General features: G+C 44.4%; 1 protein-coding gene across 1 annotated transcript in view; it reads right to left on the bottom strand.

The window, feature by feature from the left end:
- The window catches only part of CARMIL1 (capping protein regulator and myosin 1 linker 1), a 318,183-nt gene that overhangs the window by 164,080 nt on the left and 126,570 nt on the right, over window positions 1-27,533 (bottom strand). Inside the window, exons 5-8 of the mRNA XM_025890957.2 lie at window positions 22,313-22,434; window positions 11,502-11,599; window positions 11,091-11,161; window positions 10,785-10,858 (exon numbers count right to left, since the gene is read on the bottom strand). Coding sequence (XP_025746742.1) covers window positions 10,785-10,858; window positions 11,091-11,161; window positions 11,502-11,599; window positions 22,313-22,434 — 365 coding nt within the window. The remainder of the gene's footprint in view (window positions 1-10,784; window positions 10,859-11,090; window positions 11,162-11,501; window positions 11,600-22,312; window positions 22,435-27,533) is intronic.

The following is a 27,533-nucleotide window of genomic DNA, read 5'->3' as shown; positions in this document are numbered from 1 at the left end:
TTCACCTAAATCAACCGTCTTTGCTCTGCCAAAGATCTGTTAAGAGAAGGGCAAGACAAGCCCCGTGCTGAGGTAAATGCTGGCTCTTGGAGGTCAGTAATAAGAAACTACCCAATTTTTAAAAACAGGCAAAAAGACCTAAACAAGACAGTTTCATCAGATAAGATATATCAATGGCAAAGAAGTATATAAAAAGACATTTGAGGGGCGCCTGGGTGGCTCAGTCGATTAAGTGCCTGCCTTTGGTTCAGGTCATGATCCCAGGGTCCTGGGATCGAGCCCCGCATCGGGCTCCCTGCTCAGTGAGGAGTCTGCTTCTCCCTCTCCCTCTGTGTACTCACTCTCTCTCTCAAATAAATAAATAAATCTTTAAAAGAAAAAAGAGATCTTTCAAAAAAAAAAAAAAAAAAAAAGGATGTTTGAAATTATTAGCCATTAAAGAAATGCAGTTTAAAGCCAAAAGGAGATGCCACTATAAACTTACTGAATTGCTAAAATTAAAAAAACAAAAAACAAAAAAAAAACTAACAAGGGCTGGCAAGGATGCCGAGCAACCGAAACCCTCATGCAAACCCTCATACGTTGCTGAGGGGAATGCAAATAGCACAGTGGAGGTGGAAAACAGTCCGACAGTGCCTACGTTTAACATACACTTACCATAAGACCCAGCAGTCTCAATCCTACGTCCTCAACCGAGAGGAATAAAAATTTGTCCTTACACAAAAACTTACATATTATTGTTTATAACGGCTGTATTCCATACTGTCAGACACGGGAGACAACATGGATGTCTTCCTCTGATGCTGTGGGACTTCCAGGGCAAAGGATAGAAAAGGCAATAATATGGCTTCTGCTCAGCTCCCTCTCTTGACACGCTCACCCGTGGAATCCAGCTGCCTTGCTCTGAGAAGGTCCGGGCCACATGGGAAGGCCACGTGGAAGTGTCCCGGCAGACAGCATCAGCCACCAGACGTGTGAATGAGGAAACCTTCAGACGGCTCCGGAGCCAGCCCCCATCTGACCGTAAGGGTTGGGAAGAGCGCAAGCAAAATCCGCCTAGCAGAGCCCCATCGAGCCCAGAACAGAGACAGGTACCTGAAAGTGACCACTCATGCTGTAGGCCATTCAGTCTGGAGTGGTTTGCATACAGCAGTAAACAAACAGGACACTTAAGTGTCCAGAAACCAGCCTTGAAAGTTACAGTACCAGAAACAGGACCATAGACAGGGTGACCATAAAAAGCTTTGAAGCAGAGAAATGTTTCAGGAGGTTAACAACTTCAGCAAAGTAGGTAGGACGTATCAGAGGAAGGTGACAGTTTCCATTATGCAGGCAAGATGTATCCAAGATAACAGCAGAAGCCCGAGGCAGACAGAAAGTGGCTTCTGGAGCGAGGCTAGAACAGGAGCCAAGGCAAAATAAATAATTTTTCCTAAATTCATTAAAGAGTTACTGCAACCCCAACTGAAATATGCATGCTTTTATGATGAAGCCATAAAGAAACACAAGGACTGTTAGAATAATTATTACAACCAGGTGGGGGAGGGGCGCAGGGGGAACCGCAAAGGAAAACGGATTCATGCAGGTCTTCTTAGGAGAGGCAACAGCCCATCTCTTGACCTAAGTGGTGGATAGAGTGGTTGACTTTATCACTATTTGCATTCTGGCACACTACTGCACACTTTTCTCTCCACAATCAACACTAAGAATAGCCTTAGGAGCGTTGCTCAAAAGGGTCATGAAGCTAACCCAAATATCCAACCACCTGCAGAATGGATAAATGGTGGAATGTTCACACATTAGAACACAAAACAGAAACCAAAGTAAATGAGCTACAGCTGCACATAACAGCAGGTCAAACCTCGGTTCTCGGGTCTGAAACCTCTCACACCCTGGCTGGACTGTGCGGAGAATGGGGAGCTTTCAGTCTGAGAAGCAAGCATCCAGAAAGCACTTCAGAAAACACTTTAGAGAAAAGCCAAGGTCTGAACCAAGGCTCATTCGGGATTCCTCGAATCTGTTCCTCTCGGACCGTCCAAGCCACCAGGACAGCCACCACACAGAGGCCAAAGTTCCGGGAGACTCCGCCTAACTATAACAAACTATCACCAATCATGACCAAAACCGGTGCATCTCACCCCAACAGAAAAAACACAAGACCGCACGTCAATAATTTGATTCCTGAGAGTTCATTTTCCCAGATGGCTTTCTTAGAACACAGTAATAAGCAAGCAAATCGGCAAACCCAGGATAAATAGCCAATTTGGCATTCGCGCGGGGCCCCCAGCAGCTGTGCTGATATCACCTCACTGCAAAGAGCTCCCTGCACTCCCCTGGTGGGGCCTGTGCCAGCCAGAACCAGCCCCTTCTCCTGTTTTCACTAAGCCCTGCAGGCATTATATTATATAATGCAGAAAGGTTTCCAAACACCAATGCTTGTCATCTTGACCGATTTTCACGGGGTAACAGCTTTTTACCATCAGTCCATGACACTGACTGTATATCCCACTGGATTTAGCTTTGATCTCCTAAGAGACTCTTAATTGCCACTTGACTTTTGATCTGAAGAGTAAAGTCATCCTTGAAGAGCTTACAGTTCAGGGAACCCTCTCCTGAGTCCTGGCAACATGGCAACACAGTATTCTCTTGCCATTTCCATAGGATACTTCTACCTTTCCTTAAAATGGGAGCAAAAATGTTTAAGACTCCAAATCCTGAGAAGATCCGATGTTAATATCCTTTAGAGCCACAGGGCAGAATCTTTTCTTACACTGTGTGGGAAGAGATGACACAGTTAATATTCCCTAACCTTTTATATAAATGTATTATACACAGGGTTGCTCCTTGTGGTTATGGTTGTTAATCCAGCCACAGGTTGGGATTTGTAATACAAGCTGAGATCCTTACTTCTCATCTCAGTTGGCAACACTGAGTGATCCAAACCTTCCCTCAAAACTCAAAAGAACCAAGTTTTTCACTTATACCTTTCCAGAAGAAAATGTCATCATAAAGCTAACAATATAAGAGCATCACAGAAAAGATCACGAACTAGCCTCTGGAAATGCAAAATTTTCTGTCATGTAGGGATTTTGTATCTCTAACTCTTTTCCTTTTAATTAAGAAAACTGGCCACTTGATATAGGTATTTATTTTAAAAGGAGGCAAGTCTTTTAGGATATAAAAGTAGCACGCAGGGGCGCCTGGGTGGTTCAGTTGGTTAAGCATCTGATTCTTGATTTCGACTCAGGTCATGATCTCCAGGGTCCTGAGACTGAGCGCCATGTCAGGCTCCACGCTCAGCAGGGAGTCTGCTTGAGATTTTCTCTCTCTCCCTCTGCCCCTCCCCCTGCTCACCCTCTCTCACTAAAATAAATAAAATCTTTTTTTTTTAAGTAGCAAGCATTTATTTAAACTTCTTTTTTAATGTACCAGCACAAAATGTTTTAGACATATTAATCCGCAGAGTCTTCACAATAACTCCAAGAGGGAGGCATTATGATTCACATTGTTTTACAGATGGAAACCCCGAGGACATAGAGAAGTTTGAGAGCTGCCTGATCACACAATGCTAGTCTGGGCAGAGCCAGGTCTCAAACCCAAGCAGTGGGACTCACCAACCCGCTGTCCTAACCTGTGCTACAATCTCACTGAGTCTCCTGTCTTCTGTGTCCCCCAGAATCTTCAACCTCCTCTTCAGGGAATCCAGGGCGGCGCAGCCGTAGGATTTTAGATCAGACTCCAAACCTTTTCCATCACATTCAACCACTCACTTCGTTCGTATTTGGAAAGTCAATACTAAGACATACCCTGGGGTGATTTCTCAAATACTGACAGTGTTCTTGCTGTTTGGGACATCAGACTTAAGCTGCTAATTTTGGGGAGCTATTTTTAAAAAGTTAACTTGCAAAAACAAAGAGGTTGGCAAGTGACTGAGGGTCTAAGTCACTGGGGAAATTCTTTGCTAAATTCTAGATATCCTGTTGAATTAGCAGTTGTCAAACCTCATCCTTCTGATCTGTAGGACTTCTTAAGAATTTAATTTTTTCAGTTATTATTTTGGGGCCAAATTTCCCTCCTTACTCACTTGGCCCTGCCTGCCTCCTCCTCTCTGAAACTGCCTGGGATTTTTAGAGAGACAGTGTGAAATGCTCCAAAAGGGTGGTAAAGAATAAAAATAAACTGACAGATTTGAAGGATGTCTGGCAAGCCTCATAATCCACAATGTGGGAAAAGCACACAGGTAAAGAGCAATAATCCAGTGAACAGCATGGTAATTACTTGTAGTATACCCGTACACCACAGGAGTAAAGATTTCCTCCAAATAAACCTCACAAGCATTCAGAGGCTCAAAGGAGGTGTTTCATGCAAGAATGTGGTCTTGCCACGGTGCATGCTTCCTGCATGTGCACGATGGAACGTGCACTCTCGCGGAAAGGGTGGTAAGACCCCGAACCACAGCAGTATCTTCCAGACATATTCATTTGAGAGCTTTTCTGGGGATAACTTAGACTTTTCTCCTTCATATCCAGTTTGAAAATGGAACTTGGAGGGCTTTAAGAACTTTCAAATGTCATGGATTAGCTATTCCTTCCTGTTACTCTAATCTATATAGAGGCATGTCTCATCTATTATTAAATGATTAGTTGGACCACTCGCCAACTCTGTAAGGTACGTGACAACCTGAAATACTTCACCGATGAGGACATGACCAGAATCCTAAACAGATGATCTCTAAATTTTTTGATCATTCACTCTTAACTGAAAAATATTTTGAGCACAAACCTCCCCCAAATCTGTGTTTATCTGTAAATTATATACATGCACCACTATCCCAATATATTACCTTCAATATAAAACACATACAGACACACAAATAAAATGAAATAAACAAAACAAGTTCTACTAGGGGCACCTGGGTGGCTCAGTCGGTTAAGCATCTGCCTTCGGCTCAGGTCATGATCCCAGAGTCCTGGGATCGAGCCCCTCATCGGGCTTCTGCTCAGCGGGGAATCTGCTTCTCTCTCTCTCTCTCTCTCTCTCTCTCTCCCTCTGCCCCTCCCCCTGCTCATCCTCTCTCTCTCTCTCTCAAATAAGTGAATAAAATCTTAAAAAACAAAAAAAAGAAAGAAAAACAAGTTCTGTTTTCTTCATGTTCCCCAAAATATCATCAACTTGTACATCAGAGTCCATTGCTATTCACAGCTGACTCCACACTCCAAACAGCACTTCTTCCTTTCGAAATGAGAGTGGAAATAAAGAGAAAGAGTCTAGATAAGGAAAGAATTACAACAATGCCCTCGGGACAACCTTGACAAACATTAACCCACACTCAAAACTTTTCCCCAAAGTGTCAGGCTCAAGAATGTCACTTTGATGAGTAAGAAATATGAAAACACGAAAATATGAGTCTGAAGGGAATGAGCTGCTGGCTGGGCTCTCAGGAGTCAAGTTTAAATTCAGTGATGCGTGTCATTGAGTCTTTAGAGGATTGATGAGATTAGCTCCTCTTAAAAGTCTCCTGGGAACAAGAAAAATGGATGTATTTAAAGCTAGAGCCTCTCCGCCTCGGCACCACCACCTCTACACCCTCATCACTCTCCGCCACTCTGAATTACAGTCTAATCACACTTTTAACATGGCGGCTCACGGGCCTTTGAGAGATCCCATGAGAAATGTACGACAAAGCCTTTTTCAAGCTACGCCTCTTTCTGACCCACCAGTGATATCTGAATCAGAATAAATTTCGAGAATATACTTAAATAAAGTTTTGGAAGCTATAAATAACGAGTGGGCATTTTCCCAAGTACTTCCCAATTGCTATTCTTCTCCAGGAAGTAACTGGATGGATCTAGCATGTGCCCCGTCGTCCTCAGCCCTGAATGCTTATTCAGCAACAACAGGGTGTCTGGTCCTACATTCGGTTGTGATACAGCCTTTTAGTTAGTCATTGATCACAGCATTCAAGTTGCTTATAAATTTCCCTTGAAGCTCCTAGGTGGGCCCCTTAAGACTTTAGTGAAGTGGCTGAAGATACAGGAACAGGGATGGAGCCCCAAGTCAGGCTCCCTGCTCAGCAGGGAGTCTGCTTCTCCCGCTCCCTCTGCCCCACCCCATCACTCATGCTCGCTCTCCCTGTTCTCTCTGTCAAATAAATAGAATCTTTAAATAAAATAAAATAAAATCTTTAAAAAAAAAATCCCCTCAATCTCCCAGGATAATGATCTGCTCCCCTAGAGGAGTTCAGTTTCCCTTGAAAATCCTTTATTCTGAGCCACTGGTTTGACCCAAGAGCATGACATCAGACAGCAGGAATGAGACAGACACAGCCCAGCCCTCGTGGAACTTCCATTCCAGGATCACTAATGGCTTTAGGGACTCTTAAGAAGGGATGTTTCTAACTATGATGACTAAATACAAGAAAGAATGAAATGAAAAGATAGAGTTTTGAACGACAGCCAATCGGGAATTATTTTCACGTAGAGAAACATGGAGCCACTGTGGGAAAACCCATCAAAGCATATAAGAAGCACGGCCCCTATTTGCTGACAAATGCCAGCTCAACGCATGGCACCTGCAATCTGTCCAATTCCTCTGTTCTCCTCTCCATAATTCATACCCAAATGAGAGAGTCACCAACATTCTTGTAAGACCTCTCAAACTCAGAGACTGACCCATATCACACACTCAGATTGTACCACCATGAATCCTACCAAACTACGGCCAGTAAGTGCAGATTTCCTTCATAGATAAGCATGCTCCCACTTCTAATAAACACGGATGTTCACCCAATATACTTGGTTGTAACTTGATTGGCAAAATACTATTAATACAGGCCATCGAATAAGACTGAGAGTAACCTCTTTATATAGAAACTGGTGCTAATTTTAATAGTAAGAATCATGGAGACAAATTACATCCTCCAGAAAAAGAGGATAAACTTTGAAGATTGAGAGAAAGACAGAATTCTGAAAAAGTCAGTGTTTATGGGCGCCTGGGTGGCTCAGATGGCTAAGCGTCTGCCTGTGGCTCCGGTCATGACCCCAGGGTCCTGGGATCGAGCCCCGCATCGGGCTCCCTGCTCAGTGGGAAGCCTGCTTCTCCCTCTCCCACTCCCCCTGCTGTGTTCCTGCTCTCGCTGTGTCTTTCTCTGTCAAATAAATGAATAAAATCTTAAAATAAAAAGTCTAAGTATTTAGGCACTAGTAGGAAAGAGGACATCTAGAGCAGTGATGTCCACTGTTACTAAGCCCATTGCAAAAAAAAAAAAAAATTAAAAAAAAATTTTGAGAACTCCCTAATTTCTTCATAATTATTATATACGAAATACTATAATAGTAATAGTATTATACATTACAAAACAAAAATAGAAATTTTAAAATGAGTTAACAATGAACATAAATAGAAGCTCATCATTTTTCTATTCTTTGGTAGCTCATCTTGCATTTTTCTTTGGGTATCTACATCCCACGTGAGAGGCTACTGATGCTGAGCAGGCATGAGCAAACCAGAGCCCACAGTGCGTATTTTTGTAAATAAAGTTTTATTAGAACACAGTCACACTCATTCAATCACGTACTGTCTGGAGCTGCTTTCAATCTACACCAGCAGCGGCGCATAATTGCAACAGTGACTCTCTGCCCCATAAAGCCCTAAAATATTTACTATCTGGCCCTTTACAGAAAAGGTATGCCACCTTATCATCTAAAGTCTCAGTAATGAAGAACATCCTTCTAGCCCTTAAGCAGGTTAAGAAAAGTAGATGATTATGAATGCAGTGTTTCCTGACAAAATGAAAATTCTCCAGCTAAGGAATTAGGAAAGATCTGGAGGAAAATTCTAAGTTTTGACAAGGTTTCTCACTCACAGATAGGATTCTACATATTTCTACATTTTTCAGGTAACCGTATTTATTAGTAGCTTCCCTAGGCACCAGATGTCCCTCTGGTGACAGATTAATCACCAAATTAAGTACAGTGGGTAAGCTGGAAAATTCAGCACTATGCACAACCTACGAATGGTGTAAAAATCATTAAGGGGGTAACAAAGAAACCTGGAGAAACACCTCTAGCTGCCCTACACAATGTCTTCACTCCAACTAGGGTCCATGGATCCCAGGGAAACCCTGAGACTCCCTTAGGGGCTTTACAAGTTCAAAAGTATTTTCACAATAACACAAAAATCAATTGTCCTTTACACCGTGGAGATGTCTGCATGGCGGGTAGAGAAGGGACAGGAGGAAAAAGGCTCGGGCCTCAGCAGGAACCAACTCAGCAGCGCCAAGCTGGGATGCTGGTCACTGTTCTCCACCACCACGCACCCAGCTGCCAGTTTCCTTTAAGAATGCCCCTAATGAAGCAGTAAAAAGTACTCATTTTATTAAATCTCAGCCCTTGAGTACATGCCTGTGTGACAAAAGGGAAGTATGCACAAAATGCTTCCTCTACGTACCAAAGGGGATCACTGTCTCAGGTAAAGTATTCCTGTGATAGAGTCAGAAGCAGAACTAACTCCCTTTATTCACAGAACACCATGAAAAAAATGACAAAACACAGTTATCGAGACTTGGGATTTAGCAGGTATTTTCTCTAAGGCGTAAAAAGTTAGCCAGTCACTTCAAGGAAATCACGTGACAGCACTTTTTTCCAATAGTAAAATTATATCTTTAAAAAAAAATTTAAATTTGGGAAGACCTTTATCTGCCACAATGAGCTTGACAGCTTTGCCACACTTCGACTTTCTGGATGAGATCGGCAGTGCTAACAAATGTCTTCTTTTCTTCCTTTTGTACAACAGCGGATATCTGGACGCCATGCAAAACTCCGCAAACCAGTATTTTCTAAATGACCAATGCAGGATGCTACGAAATCATCTAAAGGTAGGACCCATCAAAGTACAAGATGGACCAAGCGCATTTTAATGTAACAAAATGTGCACTGAACGGTTTCAGATTGCACCCTGCCAAGTGATCTTTAGAAAACCATCTCTTACCGAGTTGTGGTAAACGATCAAAGAAGAATATCCATAGCTTAGTGAAAAGGTTATTAAAAATACTCCCTCTTCTATGTGTCCGCTTCAGTCTGCATTTTCTTAATGTATTTCACTCAGGGCCACGAATCACAACAGAGTGAGTGGTCTTCTATGAGGTTACGAAGATAAAGAGATCAGCAAAAAGGTAAACGAATGCACTCTTCTGGCTGACTTATTTTTTGTCTTGGAAAATAGTTATTTTTCATAAAACTGGTACCGACGTTAACATGTAATAGGCTTATTGAGATCTTTCAAGGAATTAATCAATGTTTTTAATTTTAGTTTTAATTTCTGAGATGATCAGTACCAAAAGATATACCTACATAAACAAAAGCTCAACCGTTTTCAAGAACAATAAAGGGATCCCGGGGCCAAAAACACTGAGCTCTGATGCGGCAAGCCTACCCACTCCTCTTATTTTATGTGCCATTTTCTGTTTTTATTGCAAAAAAAACTTGCAGAGCAAATACTTTCCCTTTTCGTTTCTCAGTTCACTTTTTCACGAGCTACACAGGAAACAGGCAAGCCTGAATGGGAGTATGAAGTTCCCTCGCATGTAGGAAGAGGGAGACCGGTCCTAAGCAGGAAAGAAACTGCCTGCTCCACAAGAAGGAAGCAGATCCAAGCTTGAGAACCAGTGGCTATCGGCACTTGATTTCGGTCACAACTACAGACCCAGCAGACCCTGCCTCACCGTCCTCCATATGCCCAGCTATGCAGAGACAAGCTGCCTCCAGGTAGCATCCGTGTTCTCTGCTCAATTCAGTTGGCTTGAACTCTTGGGGGTTCACCCTGTACAATGCTAGATTTCCCTGAGATAGGTGGAGAAATAATCTGAAATGGCATTTTTCGGGGCAAGATGCTGGTGGTAAGAAAGCGTAACAATGCTGCCTGCAATCCCAACTGTCCGCGTGGCATAAAAGGGACAACCGGAATCCCAGGATTCTCTCTCGATTCCAAACAGGGATGGAAGATTTCCCAGGCTGAGGTTCACTGGGGTAGGACTAATACCTGCCACTTAAAATAAGTAACAGGATATCCAGGGTGGGGGAGACAGGAAAACCCAGGATAAACCACCAGCAAAGACACTGCGGCACCACTCAGCTCTGTCAGGGAGCAAAAGAACTTGGGATAGACTGAATGAAGCTTCTCCTCTGGGGCCTAGTCACATTAGCCATAGCCCTAAATACAGCCCTAAATATACGGAAGTCAAGGTCTTAAAACCTACAAGGCTCTCAAATAACATGTAACGGGATTCACAGTTGTACTACCATTATCACAAGGCGGATATTGGCGAACGGATTTCCACCACCATATGCACATCTATACCCGAGCAATCCCCAATTCTTAAAGAAATTATAATTGAAAAGTCATTTCTTAGGATTGCAGCATAAAATTTCCTCCTAGAAAAATGTTCTAATGGCAATTAGGCAAATTAATACCCTATCATATATATATATATATACAGGCAGATGATTATATAGACTTTCGTGGGCTGTTAAAAGAACTTGAGAATTCTATTTCCACAGTTTCTAAGCACAAACTCTGGATCTGAGGTACACACAGGCACTTCATTCCCAAATGAACGCATCTGAAAGTATTTCTTGGAAGGCAAGATTCAGAGATGCTTAGATTCTCCCGATGTCCCTTGTAAGAGGATTTTCTGGAGATCACATATGTCCGTAAGCACCAGCAGAGAAATACAGTTCTGGAGGCACAATTAGTTGTAAAAGGAAGGGAAGAAAGAAGGAGCTTACCTGTGGTCAAGATGACTGAAGTCTTGTAAATTCAATTCCCTGGTGTCTTGCGTCAGATAAATTGTATCCACATCCTATTTGAAATAAAATTCGATCATGTAGTCCACAAAGATCATCAGGGAAAGAGGGATGCAAAGAGAATTAGATAATGATACAGACAGATTTTCACGGAATCTGAGGAAGGAAGACTTTAGGCAAAAAAATGAATGGAGGTGAGAGAGAAAAAAAGAAAGAAGCCAGTCACCTAGTGGAATAGTCAGGCGTGCGTGTGCATACACACGCACCTGTGCACACACACACACTTACCCACTGTACTTCTTCTCTGTATGAAAATCCAAGCCAGTCGCAAACACAGGCATACATCTGAGAAAATCCACCTGAAATCCACAATAGAAATGCGACGGGTTTTCGGCTAAATGATTTATCTGAAGTTAAAATTTAAAAGTTTAAATATGGCCGATGTTGACAATGCTGATTGTTCCTTCTGTTTGGGAAAACAGCGAAGATTCTGCCCCCCTGTTCTATAGTAAGTACATAGCAGCATGCAATACAGCTTAAATATAGGACTTTTGTCCACCAATCTAAAGTCTATGCAGTGCTAATTACACCTTAAAAATAACTACACCTTTACAGTAACATACTAGGAATAGACGTAACTTCCTGGCAGGGGGACATCCATGCAGCCATTTATAATTTGGTTTTAAAAGGCATGCTCACCACAGGGGCCCTGCTCGGCCACGGTCTGGTTATCCCACAGAGCCTGGAGACTGGCCAGTCGCTCAGATGGCTCCATGGAGACTTTTTTCATGATTCGCCTGTAAGATCAACAGTAACAATAAATTTCAAAAATCAAGGTTTTTTTTGCCCTGCACACAGAACTCTATTTGGTGATATGCCCTTCTTAAAACCAAAGATGACTGCCACTTCAATTTTTGTAAAAATAATTCCATTTTTTGAGCACTAAGAAGCTGGAGATCTACAGGAACTTAATGAACTTCTTTATTTAACTCCCTTTTGTAAGCTCAGGGTATTACCCGGTGATGTAAATAGTCTCTATGTTATTGAGTTGTTTTGTAACATTCGATTCTATTAGAATGGCTAGAAAACAGTGTGTTCTAGTATTAAATTAGGTGTATACTAAATATAAATCACTAACTTTTAAAAAATTAAAATACAAATCCCCCGTCTTTCCACCGTACCACATATGAATGGCCATCGAGAAAGAGCATGTTCCTTTTACTATCTCTTCCCCTCTGACGACAAGCCCTCTGGGCCAGAGAGCACACCCAGGCCCCATGCTCATCCTCGGAGCTAACAAGGTCCCGCGCACATGCGCAGAAGCAGGACAGAAGTAGTGATTAAAGGCACAGCCAACCATCCCCCAAGTGTCATTATTCATAGAACTAGCAAAGTGGGAGGACCTACCCTAGCTGCGAGAAAGAAAGAAATTAATACCTGTGAGGTTATTAAAACAACCCCTGGTGCCTGGTAAAGTCTCAACAAACGTTAGCTGATGCTCTCCTAGTTATCACCCAGTAATCATGTAACGAGCAACTTATGAATCCCTTGATTCACCCCCAAATTTTTATTAAATGTCTACAGTGTGGCAAGACCAGCTACCAGGTCCTCAGTATACAACCGTGAACAAAACAGACATCGTGCCTGTGTTCCCAGTGATCCGTCTCTCGTGAGAACCAGACAAATAAACAGGCAATATAAAAGAAGTCTTAATACAGAAGAAGCACAGGGTGGGGGTGGGAGTGGGGGCGGCAGAAAGGGCACTTAACTTACTCTCTGGTGGGGAGAGAGCAGCGAAGGGGTCTTGGCATCTATGCTAAAACCTGGAGAGCAATAAAGACTTCATCTGGAGGGGGGTGGGACCAGGAGCCAGGGAAAGTGTTCCAGATAAAGGGCCAGCAAGTTCAGGACGAGAAGGCTCGTGTTCACCACCAGAAACTGCACACAGTTCAAAGCAGCCAGCAAATGCCGTGTGACGGGGGGGGGGGGGGGGGTGACAGAGGAGTCCAGGGAACTACACCGAAACCAGGTCAGAGAGAGCCTTCGAGTTCGGATCATGGAGTTCAGATTTTGTTCTCAGGGCAATGAGGGGCCACGGAAGGCCTCAAGAGGGTGCATGAGATGGTTGGACAGGCACTGTAGACAAATATCTGGAGGGCAGGGGTGGGGGGCAGGCTTCGGAAATAGAGAAACAATTTGAGACATTAAATGGAAGCCCACAGGACCAGTAAGAGCCCAGCGAGAGTGAAGGTCATGAGCTGCTGGTGGCGCCACGTGGACCAGTTGCGGGACTCTCTGCAGCCCAGGCGTGCGGAGAAGGGGGGCAGCTGGTGCGCGGTGGGACTGCAGGCTTTCCGGGCAGGTGAGCTACAAAGGGGCGACAGACGGCTGCGAGGGTCCTGCCAGGGCCCAGCTGCAGCGCCGGACACTGCCAGCCAAGGGATGTGTGGCTGGGAGGCCCTGGTTCTTCCAAGGCCAGAAAGTGGAACGGGGGTGCTCAGAGCGGGATGAGGAAATGTGATTCCACCCCAGCAGACACTGTTCCAGGAGATGACAAGGGCTCAGGCGTGGCTCTCACGAGTGAAGTGGGGAGGATGGGGGAGGGGAGGAGGTCACAGGCGGTGAGGAAGGGTGCCGGCGGGTCAGAGGCACCTGGGATCACGGGAGGACGTGGGTGCAAAGTGGTGAAGTAAAGATGCCAAGTTATACTGAACGTACTTCCATACTTCACCCTTTCTTCAACGACTTAAAAGCACTTCTGCTACATAAAATGTTCTCAGTCACCATTATGAATCTCAACCACCTTGTAGAGGATTAGCGGCAAGTGTTTCCAGGGAGCTCCATTTTCTCACGGGATGGATTCCAGATAAAACGTGCTAGATCCTGACAAGGGGCCTTGTTCTACTCCTAGACAAAACCTCGGGTACGTAACAAAGCACGTAGATACCCACGTTCTGCTGGCACTGAAAATATTTCTACTCCTTCGCAATTTTTAGGATTGAAGCACAATTGCATATAACCAACGATGTCAAATGTCATGAATTCCTTCAAATTCTTGTATAAATGCATGAGGGCTGCAAGGGCAGCATGATTTTTCTCCATTTCACCTGAAAACACCTATGATTAAGTCCCATTATTCTAAAGGTCCTGAATTTGGGAGTAACTGTGGGTTTAAGAAGACATTCATGCTGAAAGTGATATTACAGCATGTGGCCATTTGAAATGGTCATCTTGGTTCAACACTATCATTCTGGTATTTTAGTGGCATTATTTTCCAGCTACAAGACAGCAAAACCAGATATTATGCAAAGAAAGAGCAGAGCCATCAGAAGCCACCCCAAGCTTCAACACAGCCGGGGTGTGGACACACCCAAGTAGACTCCGGTCCAACTTCATCTGAGATCACATTTGTGTTCTAAAATTCTTGCTTTATTTCAGCAGGATGGGGTGGCATGCTGTTTCAGTGACACACAGGGTGAGGTTATGCTCATCAAAAGCAGGGAGCAAATAAAGCAAAAATCTTTGGCAGGAAGCTGGTAGGATCAAGAATAGGAAGGTGGCAGTCTAGGATTACAGGGAGAAATGGATGACTCCTCATGGCTGATTCAGAAACTAAAGCCTCAATTTTGCTCCAAAAACAACACCGGACATTCCTGATCAGGGGTAAGGACAAGTCAACTGGAAAGCGAGAGAAGTGGCAGCCAGCAGAGACATCCTTGACCTTCAAAACCCCTTTTCAAAGGTATCAGTCTGGGGGCACCTGGGGGGGCTCGGTCAGTTAAGCGTCTGCCTTCGGCTCAGGTCGTGATCTCAGGGTCCTGAGATCAAGCCCCGCGTCGGGCTCCCTGCTCAGCGGGGAGTCTGCTTCTCCCTCTACCTCTGCTCTCCCTGCTTGTACTGTCACTCTCTCTCTGACAAATAAATAAAGTATTTAAAAAAAAAAAAAAAAAGGTATCAGTGTGAGCTTTTCCAAGCAGCCTGGCTCTGTGACAGTCCTCTCTTCTTTTGTAAGGAACTAAAAACCACTTTGATCTCAGGAACTGAAGACATCTCATGAAACAGGTACATTTATTTACCTAAGAGATGAAGTCATAAGAACTAACCTTCCAGAAGGTAGCAAGTGTCCACGTGCTCTAACACATGCACAGAAGCAATGAGGGGGTTGCCCACGTTGGTTTCTGCCTGAAGCTAAACAGCGGCGGAGAGCCCACGTGTGTGCGCCACAGGACACCGCTCCCATACACACGCAGGGAGAGAAGGTGTGTCGTGCAGACAGACCAACAGACGAGGCGTGCCGCACTTGCAGGCAGTACCCTATAGCTGGATCTAGCACATCTGCATTAGGGGAGTCTGATTTACCATGAGGCTCAGAAGGACCACGAGCCAGATGACAAGCTGGTCAGCTCTCTGGGCAAATCTCATGCTTAAGTGGTTGACACGAAAAAAATCTGTAAATTCTTTTAATCCACTTAACTGATTTATTTAGAATTCAATTCCAAAGTTCCTCCGACGCAGTAAGGCCGTTGTCTCCAGAATCGGACATTTTCCTGACACAAACCACACCCCAACTAAATGCTGTCTCTGCTTTAGAAAAGTGGACGGACTGTAAGTACGTTTCTTTTGTTTTTACATAAACTCCTATTTTGCCACTTTTCTTCACAGGAACCTCACCTTCTCATACTTCAGTTGGCTTTGACTTCCTAAAGGGATCTACAATACATTTTTATTACGGAAAAAAAAGAAACCTCATCCTAACACACTGACTTTCAAACCTGTCGCAGGTGTTCCAGAAGGTCCAGGTATACTGAAAGCCTCAGGAGAAAACTCGTGTCAGAAGGTTACTGTTCTGTCACCTAAAAAGGATGTTATTAGGGACATTTGACAACAACAAAAAAATCAAATTAGAAAAATGCTTATCAACTTCCATGTAAACATATAATAAAAAAAAAAAAAAATCAGGGGGCGCCTGGGTGGCTCAGTTGGTTAAGCGTCTGCCTTCGGCCTAGGTCATGATCCCAGGATCCTGGGATCGAGTCCCGCATCAGGCTCCCTATTCAGTGAGGAGTCTGCTTCTCCTTCCGCCCCTTCCCCCTGCTCCTGCTAGCTCTCTCTGTCAAATAAATAAATAAAAATCTTTAAAAAAAAAAAAAAACAAACAAACTTCAAAGAAACTCCCTACAAACGTCACCAATATCCTTTCTGACAGGGCAGGCTTTTTTCTGCTGCCGCTGGGTAACGGACTGCAACAACCTCTACCACAGATAAACTTTCTGAAGCAGTTTACAGGAGCTAATTTAATCCCTACCTGCACCAACAGCATTATCCCCATTTCACAGATGAGGACACTTGAGGCACTGAGAAGGGAGTCAACTCGCCTAGAGTCTCGTCCCCACTAAAGCATACCGACAGCCTGACACCTTCCAGTTGTACCTCAAGGCTCTCTCCACACACGTTCATAAAGCAGCATCACAGACTGTTTCTCCCCATGTGACTACCATTTTATTCCAACGTTCAAAAGCCTTCGTTGCTGCCCAGTCCTTGAGGCTTTTGCTCACAGGGCCATCTGCAGGCTCCCAATTCAGGCTGCGTCAGGCCGACAGCTGTCTCCCAAAGGCACCTGCTCCCGCCGTTTCTCCACAGAACTCTCCTGACCCACCCTCCACAAAAGCGCCCCTCTCAAAAAAAGGGGGGAAAAGCAAATACAAATCAGACATTATTTTCCTGGCGTCTCAAGTTAAATGTGACTTTTCTTTCTCTGAAATCTGAGTATTTTCTCTCTCTTCACTATATTATTTGTGGAACTTTCTTACACTGCCTTTAGACTATAAATTCTCGGGGAACAGGAAACATTTTACTCATGTATGTATGCCCACGGAAGTCATTTAGTGAACATTTTCTAAATGAATTCTACCGCATCCCGATGACTTAATTTGACGTCAAAAAAAAAAAAAAAAAATCCAGCTTGGTCCTGGAGAATAGCCCAGGTTTTCGATATCAGAAAAGCTGAAGGCCACAAGACAAAACAGCTTCCTGAAGAGAAATGCCATTATGGACACCTCTGGGGAAACAGATTAAACAACACATACCTACAAATATTTCCCTAGCTCCTTCAACGTCACTGTCTCCAAGGCTAGGCCTCCGATGACACCCAGCTCCGCACAGCAAAGATGAGAGTGGTCACAACACAATGCTAACGGCAATTTGACTTTTAAATTTAACTTACATTTTCTTCTTGCACCTTTAAATTCTCTCCATGTTTTGAAATTATTTAATGAGGGGAGGGAAATGTCATTTTGTAAGGGAAGGAAAGAGGAAGCGAAAAATATCCTAACATATACGTACGGGGGCGGGGGGAGGTAAAGAGTGGATCCTGGTGTGACTATTAATTTTAATTAAAATTCCTCATTTTTTTCCTACCTGCATTCTCTTGACTGTAGTCAAGAGGACTGATTATACATTGTAGATTATTTACATCCTGTTTTTATATATTTGAGTTTGATCATGGGTATATCATTTTCAAAATTATATTTGGGTAAAACCGGAAATTCAGATCTTTGCAGATATAGTTTCATTTCTACGTAGTCAAACTTGGACTATCCAAGAACTGATTATCTGAACAGAGGCCCGCGCCGGCCGTGTTTGTCCCCCAGATTCTCCTGGTTCCTGATACCTGCTCATCAGACACTTCCCTATCCACCATCCCCACCAGCCCTGAGCAAGGGAGGAGATGAGAGCAGGGTGCCCGAGGGCCCCACCACAGGCTCAGGTAACATATCTGATAAGACAGATGACTCAAACCAGACTGAGGATTCCAAACATGGTTTCTTTTTTTACATCTTCATTTTAATTCGTTAGTTAACATACGGCGTTATATCAAATATAGTTTCCTATTCTTCAACTTATTAGGAGTGGCATGTGTGACATGCCTGGGGACGTATTTTATTTTGCACGTTCTCCATTATTTACGTCGAGGAAATCGTTCCCTCGCTGACCGCTTTAACTCGAGGCAACACAAGGGGTGGAGAAGAAAGGATACGATCACCCATCTCTCCACCCTCCCTGGTCGGTAACCAGCACTAACGTAATTACCCATTTCCCCGGCTAAACTCACATAATACAATCTATGGAACTTCAAGAGGAAAGACAGAACATGCAAGTCACAAAATATTACAGGTTTATTTTGATGAGTTAACAGTGCATGGTGGGTAGGAAAGCAAAATAAAAAAGTCAAGTACGATTACATTATTTAAATTCTCTGCCGAGTCAAGTTCTACATTATAATCTGTGCCTTCTTGCACGTCGGTGGCTTCATCTGGACGGCCTCTGCCTTCCCTGCCCTCTCCCCTCCAAATCCTCTCCCTGCTTCCCAGGTGGAGCTCCGCACTGCCAGCCCGCACACGTCTGCCTCCTCCTTACGCCCAGTCACCCACTCATCGGCTTCATGTCACCTGGGCCCACGCACCCACAGTCAGGAGGCCGGACCACGTCTGGCAACTTCCACAGGCTCCCACATCACATTGCCCAACGATGCACTCGACACACGGGAAGCATGAGAAACCTCAGTGAGTATCTACTATGTGTCAAGGACTAGGGATTTAACAGGAATAAAAAACACGGCCTTGGCTCAAGTAGCTCTTGGCCGAGAAGGAAGCTCGGGTATGTCGTGTGCTCTGCGTCCCTCTTCTCAAGGATATTGTGGATTTGTTACCGCGATCTCGAGCAACAGTCTCTCTCTCTCTACTAGAGCATTCCCCTCGTTACAGCCATGTGCTTTAATACCTGCCACTCTGAGTGCAAACAAAATTCGCCTGTAATTCCTCATATCTCTTTAGTTACTTCCCATTTACCAGTTCCCCTTCATAGCTAAACGTCTCTAAGAAGTTTCCTGCAGGTGCCACACCAGCTTCCTCCCTTCAGAGTTCATTCCACTGGCATGGCAGCCCACCTCTCCCCACCGCAACGCTGGGACTGCCCTTCACCGTGCCCAGTCCCCCAGACAGCCCTCTGCCCTCACTTGGTCAGCACCCAGATCACTGTGCAGAAACCCACTCCCTGCTTCAGAGGAGCCTCCCAGGCCCTGGTCTTCCGCTGGAATCCCGTCCCGACTCCCTTCAGGACTCTTCCTCTTACACTTGTCCTCATTCCCAAGACATTTTCTCTTTCAGGTGCACATCTCTCTCTGGATGACCTCAAAACAGTCGTGCAAGCAAGACTCTCTACAGTAACGACTCCCACATTTGCGACATCTCCAGAGCTGGACGGACCTTTCCCCCAAGCTCCAACCCCAGGTACATAACTGCCGATCTGACACCCCCTCCCTCACGTGTCCTAGATCTCAAGCTTAGCATGCCTAAAACAGAATGGTTGGGGTGTTTCTCCCCCCAAATAAAACTTGCCCCCACGGCTACCCTCGGCCCCCTCCACCTCACTGCAAAGTGTCACGAGTCACTGAGTTATTAAACCAAAAACCTAGGAGTCATCCTTGGTCCTCCCGCCCCTCACCGCTGTCACCCATATGCCGAATCCATCAGCCGGTCCTGTACCCACAATAAATCCTCCATCTTCCACCTCCCACCCTTACCTCTAACATCACAGCTGCAGCCATCCCTCCCCTAGATGCCTGCCCGCGCTCTAACCAGCTCTCCCCTCCTGCCCTTACCCTTCCCACTGCACTCTCTCCAACGGCAAAAATAATCTTCATACACCGCATCAGGAATCATGTCACACCCGCACCTGCGACCGACAGCGGCTTCCCAGAGAGCTAGTGCTGACCGGCCAACTCTTCCCCATGAGGATCTACGTCCGCTGACCCGCACCTGTGCCTCCAGCCTCATCTCACGCCAGTTACCCTCTCCTGCCTGCATTCCCCTCATTCCCATGTTCCAGCCGCCTGGGTTCTCTCTCCGCTCCTCAAAGACACCAACCCTGGTCCAGGCAGGCCAGACAGCACGGGCAGAGGCCTGAGAAGGAAAGGTTCTCTGCCCTCTTCAGGCTCCTTCTCTCCCTCGACGGTCTGTTCAAAGTACCATGGCCACTGGGAGGCCCTGGCAGACGGAGTTTTATTCTTTATGTTAGTCCTGCACTAAACATCAGCTGCAAGCATTTACTCAAGTTTACATTTATTTCACTGATTTATTTCTGGGGGGTCTGTTTCCCAATGTAAGTAATGCAACTTCCCAATGTAAATTCCACGTGGGCCGTGGACCCCAACACTTAGTACTCTGCCATCTATAGCAGAAACTCAGTAAATACTGACCATGTAAGTGTTTCAAGAAACAACTATAACACAGTGAGATACGTGCTAGCATAGGACGCGATCACAAAGTTCTACAGAACCATGAATAAAGAAACTCTTTAGATACCCAGGCTAGGTCTTTTGGAGTGGGAGTGTGTCTGGATTAGCAGCCTGCAGGAGAGGCTGATGTGCTCAAGAAGAGGCTGGATCGCGGGGCCAGACGGCGGTGGTCTTGCTATACCACCCGACACGGCATAGACGCAACCAGGTAATTCTGGTGACCCCACGGAAGACCCGCGGCAAAAAGGCCTGGAGACACAGACAGAGGTGAGGACGATGCTGCCCGGGGAACATGAGACCCTTTGAATGAAGGCGGTGGAAATGAGAGGCCAGACTAGGAGCAGACCAGGAGATAGGCATGAAACGGGTCTGACATGTGCAAGTGAAGAACAAGACACTGTGTACACGATGAGCCACTAACTGAGACACAGTGTCAAACACAGGCAGGTTTTGGGGGGGAAACCTGCTAAGTTGATGGGACGCACCACATGTGAGGTGCCTGGGGACATCGTTGTGCAGCCAGGAAACAGAAGTGCAGATGAGGCTCAGGTGGAGGTCTTAGATTTAGAAACTAACGTCTATGTTGTGATGGCCTCCCTGGAAACGGAGCTCATCACTTAAAGGAAAAAAATGGAAGAATTCAAACCAAAAACTGGTAATTTCCTCCAAATTCCTAGAATATTAGGCAAATAAAACTGCATTTTAAAGAAAGCAGAGATTCTACATATTGTTCTGAGGGTCGTATAAGCCCTTGCTAAATAAGGCTGTGCTTAACAATTTTCTGATCTCATCAGTACGTACAAAGTCACTTTACTAAACGTCGTTTAGGGAGAATGGGCTGTAGTGAGTGCTAACTCATGATCACCCCAAATAGTTCTCTGGTGGCTTTAAGGATGTTCTCCTTCTGGGTATTTCCCCCTCACTGCTCCTCATCACGCCTCACTTCATCCCACACCCCTGCCTACCTGCACCTCTCCCGCACACACATTAGAGTGTGTGTGGTTGCACGCCGCAGGAGCCTGCCTTTAAGGCTTCATACCTGGAAATTCCAGGCAGGCAGGAGCTAGGGGACAGCCCCACTCGACCCCTCTGTGCCACGAGATGAGGCCGGGGACACTCCGCTCCCTCTGCAACCAGCTAGCCAGACACTCAGACAAGCACGAGGAGCCCAAGGCTGCAGAGGAGGAAGCACTGGGTGAACAGGCAGAAGGCACAGGCCAGCCCACCATGCTGGCAGGAGGCGAAGAAAACACAGCCCCGTGCAGAGCTGTTAAAAGAACCTAGCAGGTCTCGGAAAGCCGGAGACCGTAAGGAAGCCCCATCTCCACCGAACCACCGGCAGGCACCCAAAAGGCTGGAAAGACACAAGGCTAGGTTTTCCTGCTTTGCCTCTTAATTTAGAGGCAGAGCATTGTAAGGAACATGTTCCATAAAGGGCAAGTCCCCGAAATTTCCCTCCTGCTCCCGTCAAGCAAGATGCAAAGCTCCCCATCTTCTACTTGTCCCCATGAGGCTTCGCGGCCTCTGTACACAGGGTGAGCAATGGGAGAGGGATTTTTACAGTCTCTGTACCGTCTCCTTCTAGCAGGAAGGTATTTTCACTAGGGACTATTAATTTAGGGAGCTTTCTGACATAGGATCTTCCTGCCTTTTTACTTCCACCAATCCAACCCCCCCCTTCCAACAATCCACACAGTCCCTAAGGACAAACTCGGTTACCCAAGCGCATAATCCTGATGAAAAGCGCTTAACAAAGAATTATAAGGGCATGCACAGACACAATTTACTAATATTCCTAACGTGTGTGTCAGAAAACTAAGAGAAAAAAAAAGGGAAATGAAGCCTCTCACTCTTCAGGAATAGTGTCCTCGATGCCTTCCTGCAAAGCACTGAGCCCCTGGTTCCACTAAGAGCCATGAGGAGAAGTCCCACGAGGGTACATCGCAAGTTATGTCAAAAAGGTTTCTGCTTCACTCTTGGGAGTAGAGGTGAAAGGGTAGCCAAACCCTTCATGGCTCAAGCTCTTGGAAGTACAGAATGAGGCAGAGCCCCGCGGAGAACCTCAGACGTCAAACGCAAGGGCCCGAGTGAGGGTTTGCTGTCGAATGTTTAAGCAGAGAAGGGCGCAGGAGGGGAAGGCGCATTCTCATCCACCACTCTAAGGAGGACGTTCTCTGCTCTGCTCACCCTTCCCCCCCCCTCCCCGAGCACTCACACTGGGGAGAGGCCAGGAAATATCCTCTGCAGGCAGGTGCCGATGTGGGCCAGCACTTCGCTCACGTCCTCGGGCGATGCCATCTTCATGGAGATGTTGTACTTCTCAGTTTCCACCACCATCTGCAAGAACCGGGTTGGACGCTGCTTAGTAATCAGTATGGTGCCTTGATTTTTGGGTTTTAAGTCCTGTAAACGATATACTCACACTGCCCTATACCAATACAATACCAGCTTTTTAAGAAGCACTTCCTTAAAATAACACCCTTAGTTAAGACTCGAGGAACTATTTGGGTAGAGGGTGGAATAGTTGTCAGAAACATCCAGAAACTGAAACAAGTGTTTGTAAAGGCAAAATTCAAACAGGACCCCCACCCCCCCAGCCATGTGATGGAGACAGGATATTCACATTCACACATGACTTCTCCTTTCACCAAGGTTTTGTCTCAAGATGTGGTCTTACCAAGTCTGTTAGAGCCCTACTATCCAGAATAAGTAAGCATACCTCCTTCAGTGAGTAGCTGAGGGCAATCTCATCATTACTTTTTTTTTTTTTTTGACATGTTTTAAAAACAAGACCCCTTATGAGATGTTTCAAGGAAATGTGAAAACCTTCTGCCCGGCAACAAAAGAAAAATCAAATGCTTACAAACATTTCAACTTCTCTAAAAAGAGAGAATTCTTGGAAAAGATTATATGATGGGAACAGGGTCATAATGTTCAGGACTAGGCAAAGGATCATTCCAATTAACTGCTGGGAAATGTCCAAAGCTTACCACCAAAAATGTTGACACTGAGGTCATAGAGCTCGTACTGTAAATAATTATAAGTCAACCTGAGAAAAGGAGCAGGTTGCAAAGGGCAGCAGGTTGTTTATGGACACATTTCAAACAAAAAGAATCAACCTCACTTTAAAAAAAAAAAAAATACCATTACTTGGATCTCAAAAATATTCATGTTAAATGCAATCCCTTTGGATTTTCACTGCATCAAGATAGCCTCACATATTTACTTCCTGCTGGTACATAACTTGTACAAAAATATGATGCGGGAATACTACACTTAATGTGCAACTAGCCAATTAGTTTAACAAAGCAGTTTTTAGATTTGTTTTACGCTGTCCCAAAATTAGCTAAATTAAAAATAATCACGTCTTTCAAAGTGTTAACATTAAAAGGAAAAGCAATGCATGTGCCTGGATGGCTCAGTCAGTTAAGCGTCTGCCTTCGGCTCAGGTCATGATCCCGGGGTCCTGGGATCAAGCCCCGCATCCGCATCGGGCTCCTTGCTCAGTGGGGAGCCTGCTTCTCCCTCTGCCTGCTGCTCCCCCTGCTTGTGCTCTCTTTCTCTCTCAAATAAATAAAATCTTTATTTTAAAAAAAGGATAAGTAATGCAATTTATTTGCCAAAATGATGAGATAAAAAAAAGACTTATATGACCTGAGACCTTAAAATATTACTTTTCCACAAGCACCCCAAAGGACTCTCTCAATACATATCACCTCTGTGTCCGTTAGTTGGCTCTCCATATTAAAAAAAAAAAAAAAAAAAAAAAAAAAATTTAATCCTAATTTTCACGCACTGGTCTTCCAGAAGGTGGCCCAAGGAATATTTCTCCCCAAAAAGGCAGCAAGCATTGCTGTATCTGGAGGCTATTTACTGTTCAACCCCAAGACACCTCAACGAAGTATCTTCAGCAAATTAAAGCTGCTCTGTGCAGCTAAGCTCCGATGTCCCATGTGCACACATCTGTGCACATGTGTGTTTTAAAGAGCCAGATACTTTGGGATGCAGCCATTGTGTCTGTGCTCCACACCCTGCCCCCAACATTCCCACCGTGGGTAATTATATTTTTCACTACAGGGCATTTATACTTTCTTCACATCTAGTGCATCTATCTATTCAGTTCACAGTTTGGGTGTGAGTAATTAGTAATTAGCTTATTCTAATTCTGCTTCGTCTTAACACCTAATCATCCTTAATTGCACACGATTGATAGAATGACAGGGAAGAAAAAAAGGTGACAGGCGAGGGGAAAAAACGAGGCCTTCAGATTCAAGCTGACATGAAGGCAGCGCACAGCCCTGCAAAATATGTCACCACCTTGGGCTGATGGAAAGATTGCCAACAGAGAGACAGAGGGGACACTAACACAGCAAACCATTTCACCAGGACAAAGAACTCCCTTTCAAATACCTCTGTCCCTCCTAGTTCAGCTGGGGAAAAATTGAAAGCTTGGAACAATTCTGGCTTAGCCACCTAGCAGGACATAATCACAACCTCCAGTACACATTTAAAATAAGAATCAGCAGTATCTTATTTAAATAAAATAATAATTAAGTAAAATATAAAATAATCAAAATAATGTAATAATCAGCAGTATCTTACTTAAGATTCGAGTTTCCAACCCCACCTGCCTCCATTTTTTAAGGTAGGACAACCTGGCTAAACATTTAAGCACTTTTAAATAAATGCCAGTCAACAGATTGGTAAAGTGTTTTTCGTTCTTCTAGCAGAAACAGCCATGGGTGGTTTGCCAAAATCATCCCATGATATAGCAAACAGTTAACCTTATAGTTAAAAAAAAAAAAAAGGTGTTTCAGTTGTACAAGAAATAGTCCAAAAATTCTGTAACTATAAAACTATGTAACGGTTGGTCTCAGTATATTGACCATGAACAGGCAACAGAATTTCCACAGAACCTGGACCCCAGAAAGTGCTACGGCAATGAGATTTGGAAAATAAGATAAAGGTCTCCCACATTCCCACAAGGAAGAGGAAAAGAGCAGTAGGAAAGGTCACATTTCACTAACTCGGTAACACACACACCCCTCTCACTCACACACGAGGAAATGTGAATGTCCCAGACAGGTGATCTGAACTGACAAAGCTCTAATTAAATAGGGATAAAAAGTGAATCAGTGTAGGCGCCTGGGTGGCTCAGTTGGTTAAGCGACTGCCTTCAGCTCAGGTCATGATCCTGGAGTCCCGGGATCGAGTCCCGCATCGGGCTCCTTACTCAGCGGGGAGTCTGCTTCTCCCTCTGACCCTCCCCCTTCTCATGCTCTCTCTCGCTCTCATTCTCTCTCAAATAAATAAATAAAATCTTTAAAAAAAAAAAAAAAGTGACTCAACCCCAGAGAACATTAGAAAAGAACGGGGGAAAAAAAAAGAAGAAAGAAAAAAAGGAAAAGTATGTCTTAATCAAGGGTGGATTATGAGTGCCACGGGCAGACACTATCATCCTTATGATTTCACATCAGAGAACACTGGAGAAACCAGATGTCAAAGTTCCTGAGGTTACCCAGGTTACTTTTTCTTAGCCTCTAGAATACGAGAGAATCAAATGCCCACCCCAGACACACTGAGTCCTAACTGCCATGTGTGCGTGCGTGCGTGGGGGGGTGTGACGGGGGAGGGGAACTGCAGAAGGTATCAGTGTTTTTAAACAGCACCACAGAAATTTCTGAAATGTCAGAATTTGAGTCCTGCAAAGCGCCCAGCATCACGGGCCCCTCTGTGGAAATCGCACCATCATCTTGCTGTACCTCCATCTCCAAGGTCCACACTAAGCTGAAGCAATGCTGTTGAGCCGGTCTTCCGGTTCTCACTGGGACAATAGCCCCACGGGCAGAGGCAGACAGCCGGATACCACTTGAGTTCCTCTGAATGCCAGGCAGACAGAAGGGACGGGACTACAGGGTCCCTAGACGGGACGAGTCCCAGCAGCTATATGGGGAAATTAGTCTTGCTGTATCAACAGCCTTTCTCATACTTAAATCCCACATCAAATCATACTTCGAATATAATGCTGGCATTAACATTTCAGTAGAGCCCTTCTGCTCGATCACAACCCCGACCTCATAAACATAAACATCCCCGAATTCAGACCGTCAAGAAGGCCCTGCTTATGTCGTCAATCGTGAGTAATCATTCACTCCTGCATATGTCTGCCATTTGGGCAAACATATGGTGCTGTAATTTTCCTTCCAAACTCCAGTTTCTAAAGAATGCTAAACACACAGGATAAAACATTGCTCTCAGATGAACTATGGAAAAATTCCAAGGATTTGTATGTAATCTTGATCAACATAAGTGACAATTCTGACAACTTTCAGGAATGTTGTCAACAAACTACACACACATGCGTGTGCATACACAAACACACGTATTCTTGGTAGTTTTAAAAACTAAAAGAATGAAGGAAACAATAAAGATCATAGTAAGAATCAAGGAAATAGGAAACAAAACCAATCAAATCAAGAGAGAAAATCAACAAAACTAAAAGCAAATTTTTAGAGAAGATCAACATAAGTGATAAACCTCTAGTCAGACTGGAGGGCAGGGAGAGGCAGGGAGAGAAGGACTAAATGATCAATAACAGGAATGATATCCTACAGATATTTAAAGCATAACAAGGGGATACTATGAACAACTTTATATCAGTAAATGTGACAACTGAGACGAAACAGGTAGATTTCTTAAAAGACACACACTACCACAGCTCACTCAAGGAGAAATATATAAACGCATCCATATCTATGAAAGAAATAAGAATTTGTAGGTTAAAACCTTCCTGAAGAAGAAACTCCAGGCCCTGATGACATCATGGGTCAATTCAAATGAACATTTAAAGAGTTGGTTATTCTAAATTTTTCTACAAAACCAAAGAGCAAGGACTAATTCTATGAGTCCATGATCACTCCAACACAGAAAGCAACAAAAACTTTTTTAAAAAGAGAAAAGTATAGTCCGTAACTGTCATTAACATAGATGCAAAGACTCTTCACAAACTTTTAACAACTAGAATCCAACAATATACAAAAATGGATAATACATCATGACCAAGGAGGGTCAATCCCAGGAATGAAAGGTTGAATTAATACCTGAAAGTCAATCAATATAATTCACCTTGTTAACAAACTAAAACAAAACAAAACAAAACAAAAAAAAAAACCCACACAGTAATAGAGAAAAAACATTTGACAAAACACAACACTAATCCCTGAGAAAGCCTCCCAGCCAACTTGGAACAGAAGAGAAATTCGTCAACCAGATAAAGGGCATCAGTGAAAAACCTACAGCTAACATCACACTTGTGGAAAAAGAACGGTACTTTCCTTCCAAGACCGGGGAGGGAACAAGGATGTCTATTCAGCACTGATCTGGAAGTGTTAGCGGGGACAGTTGTCAGGTGCTGAGATCTGATTTTACCCCACCTA

The sequence above is a fragment of the Callorhinus ursinus genome, unplaced genomic scaffold (genome assembly GCF_003265705.2).
Source record: "Callorhinus ursinus isolate GAN/ISIS: 27379988/994484 unplaced genomic scaffold, GSC_fseal_2.0 scaffold26, whole genome shotgun sequence".
Taxonomy (NCBI): Eukaryota; Metazoa; Chordata; class Mammalia; order Carnivora; family Otariidae; genus Callorhinus; species Callorhinus ursinus.
Note: the sequence above shows the minus strand (reverse complement) of the source record. Positions and strands in the feature narration are given on the sequence as shown.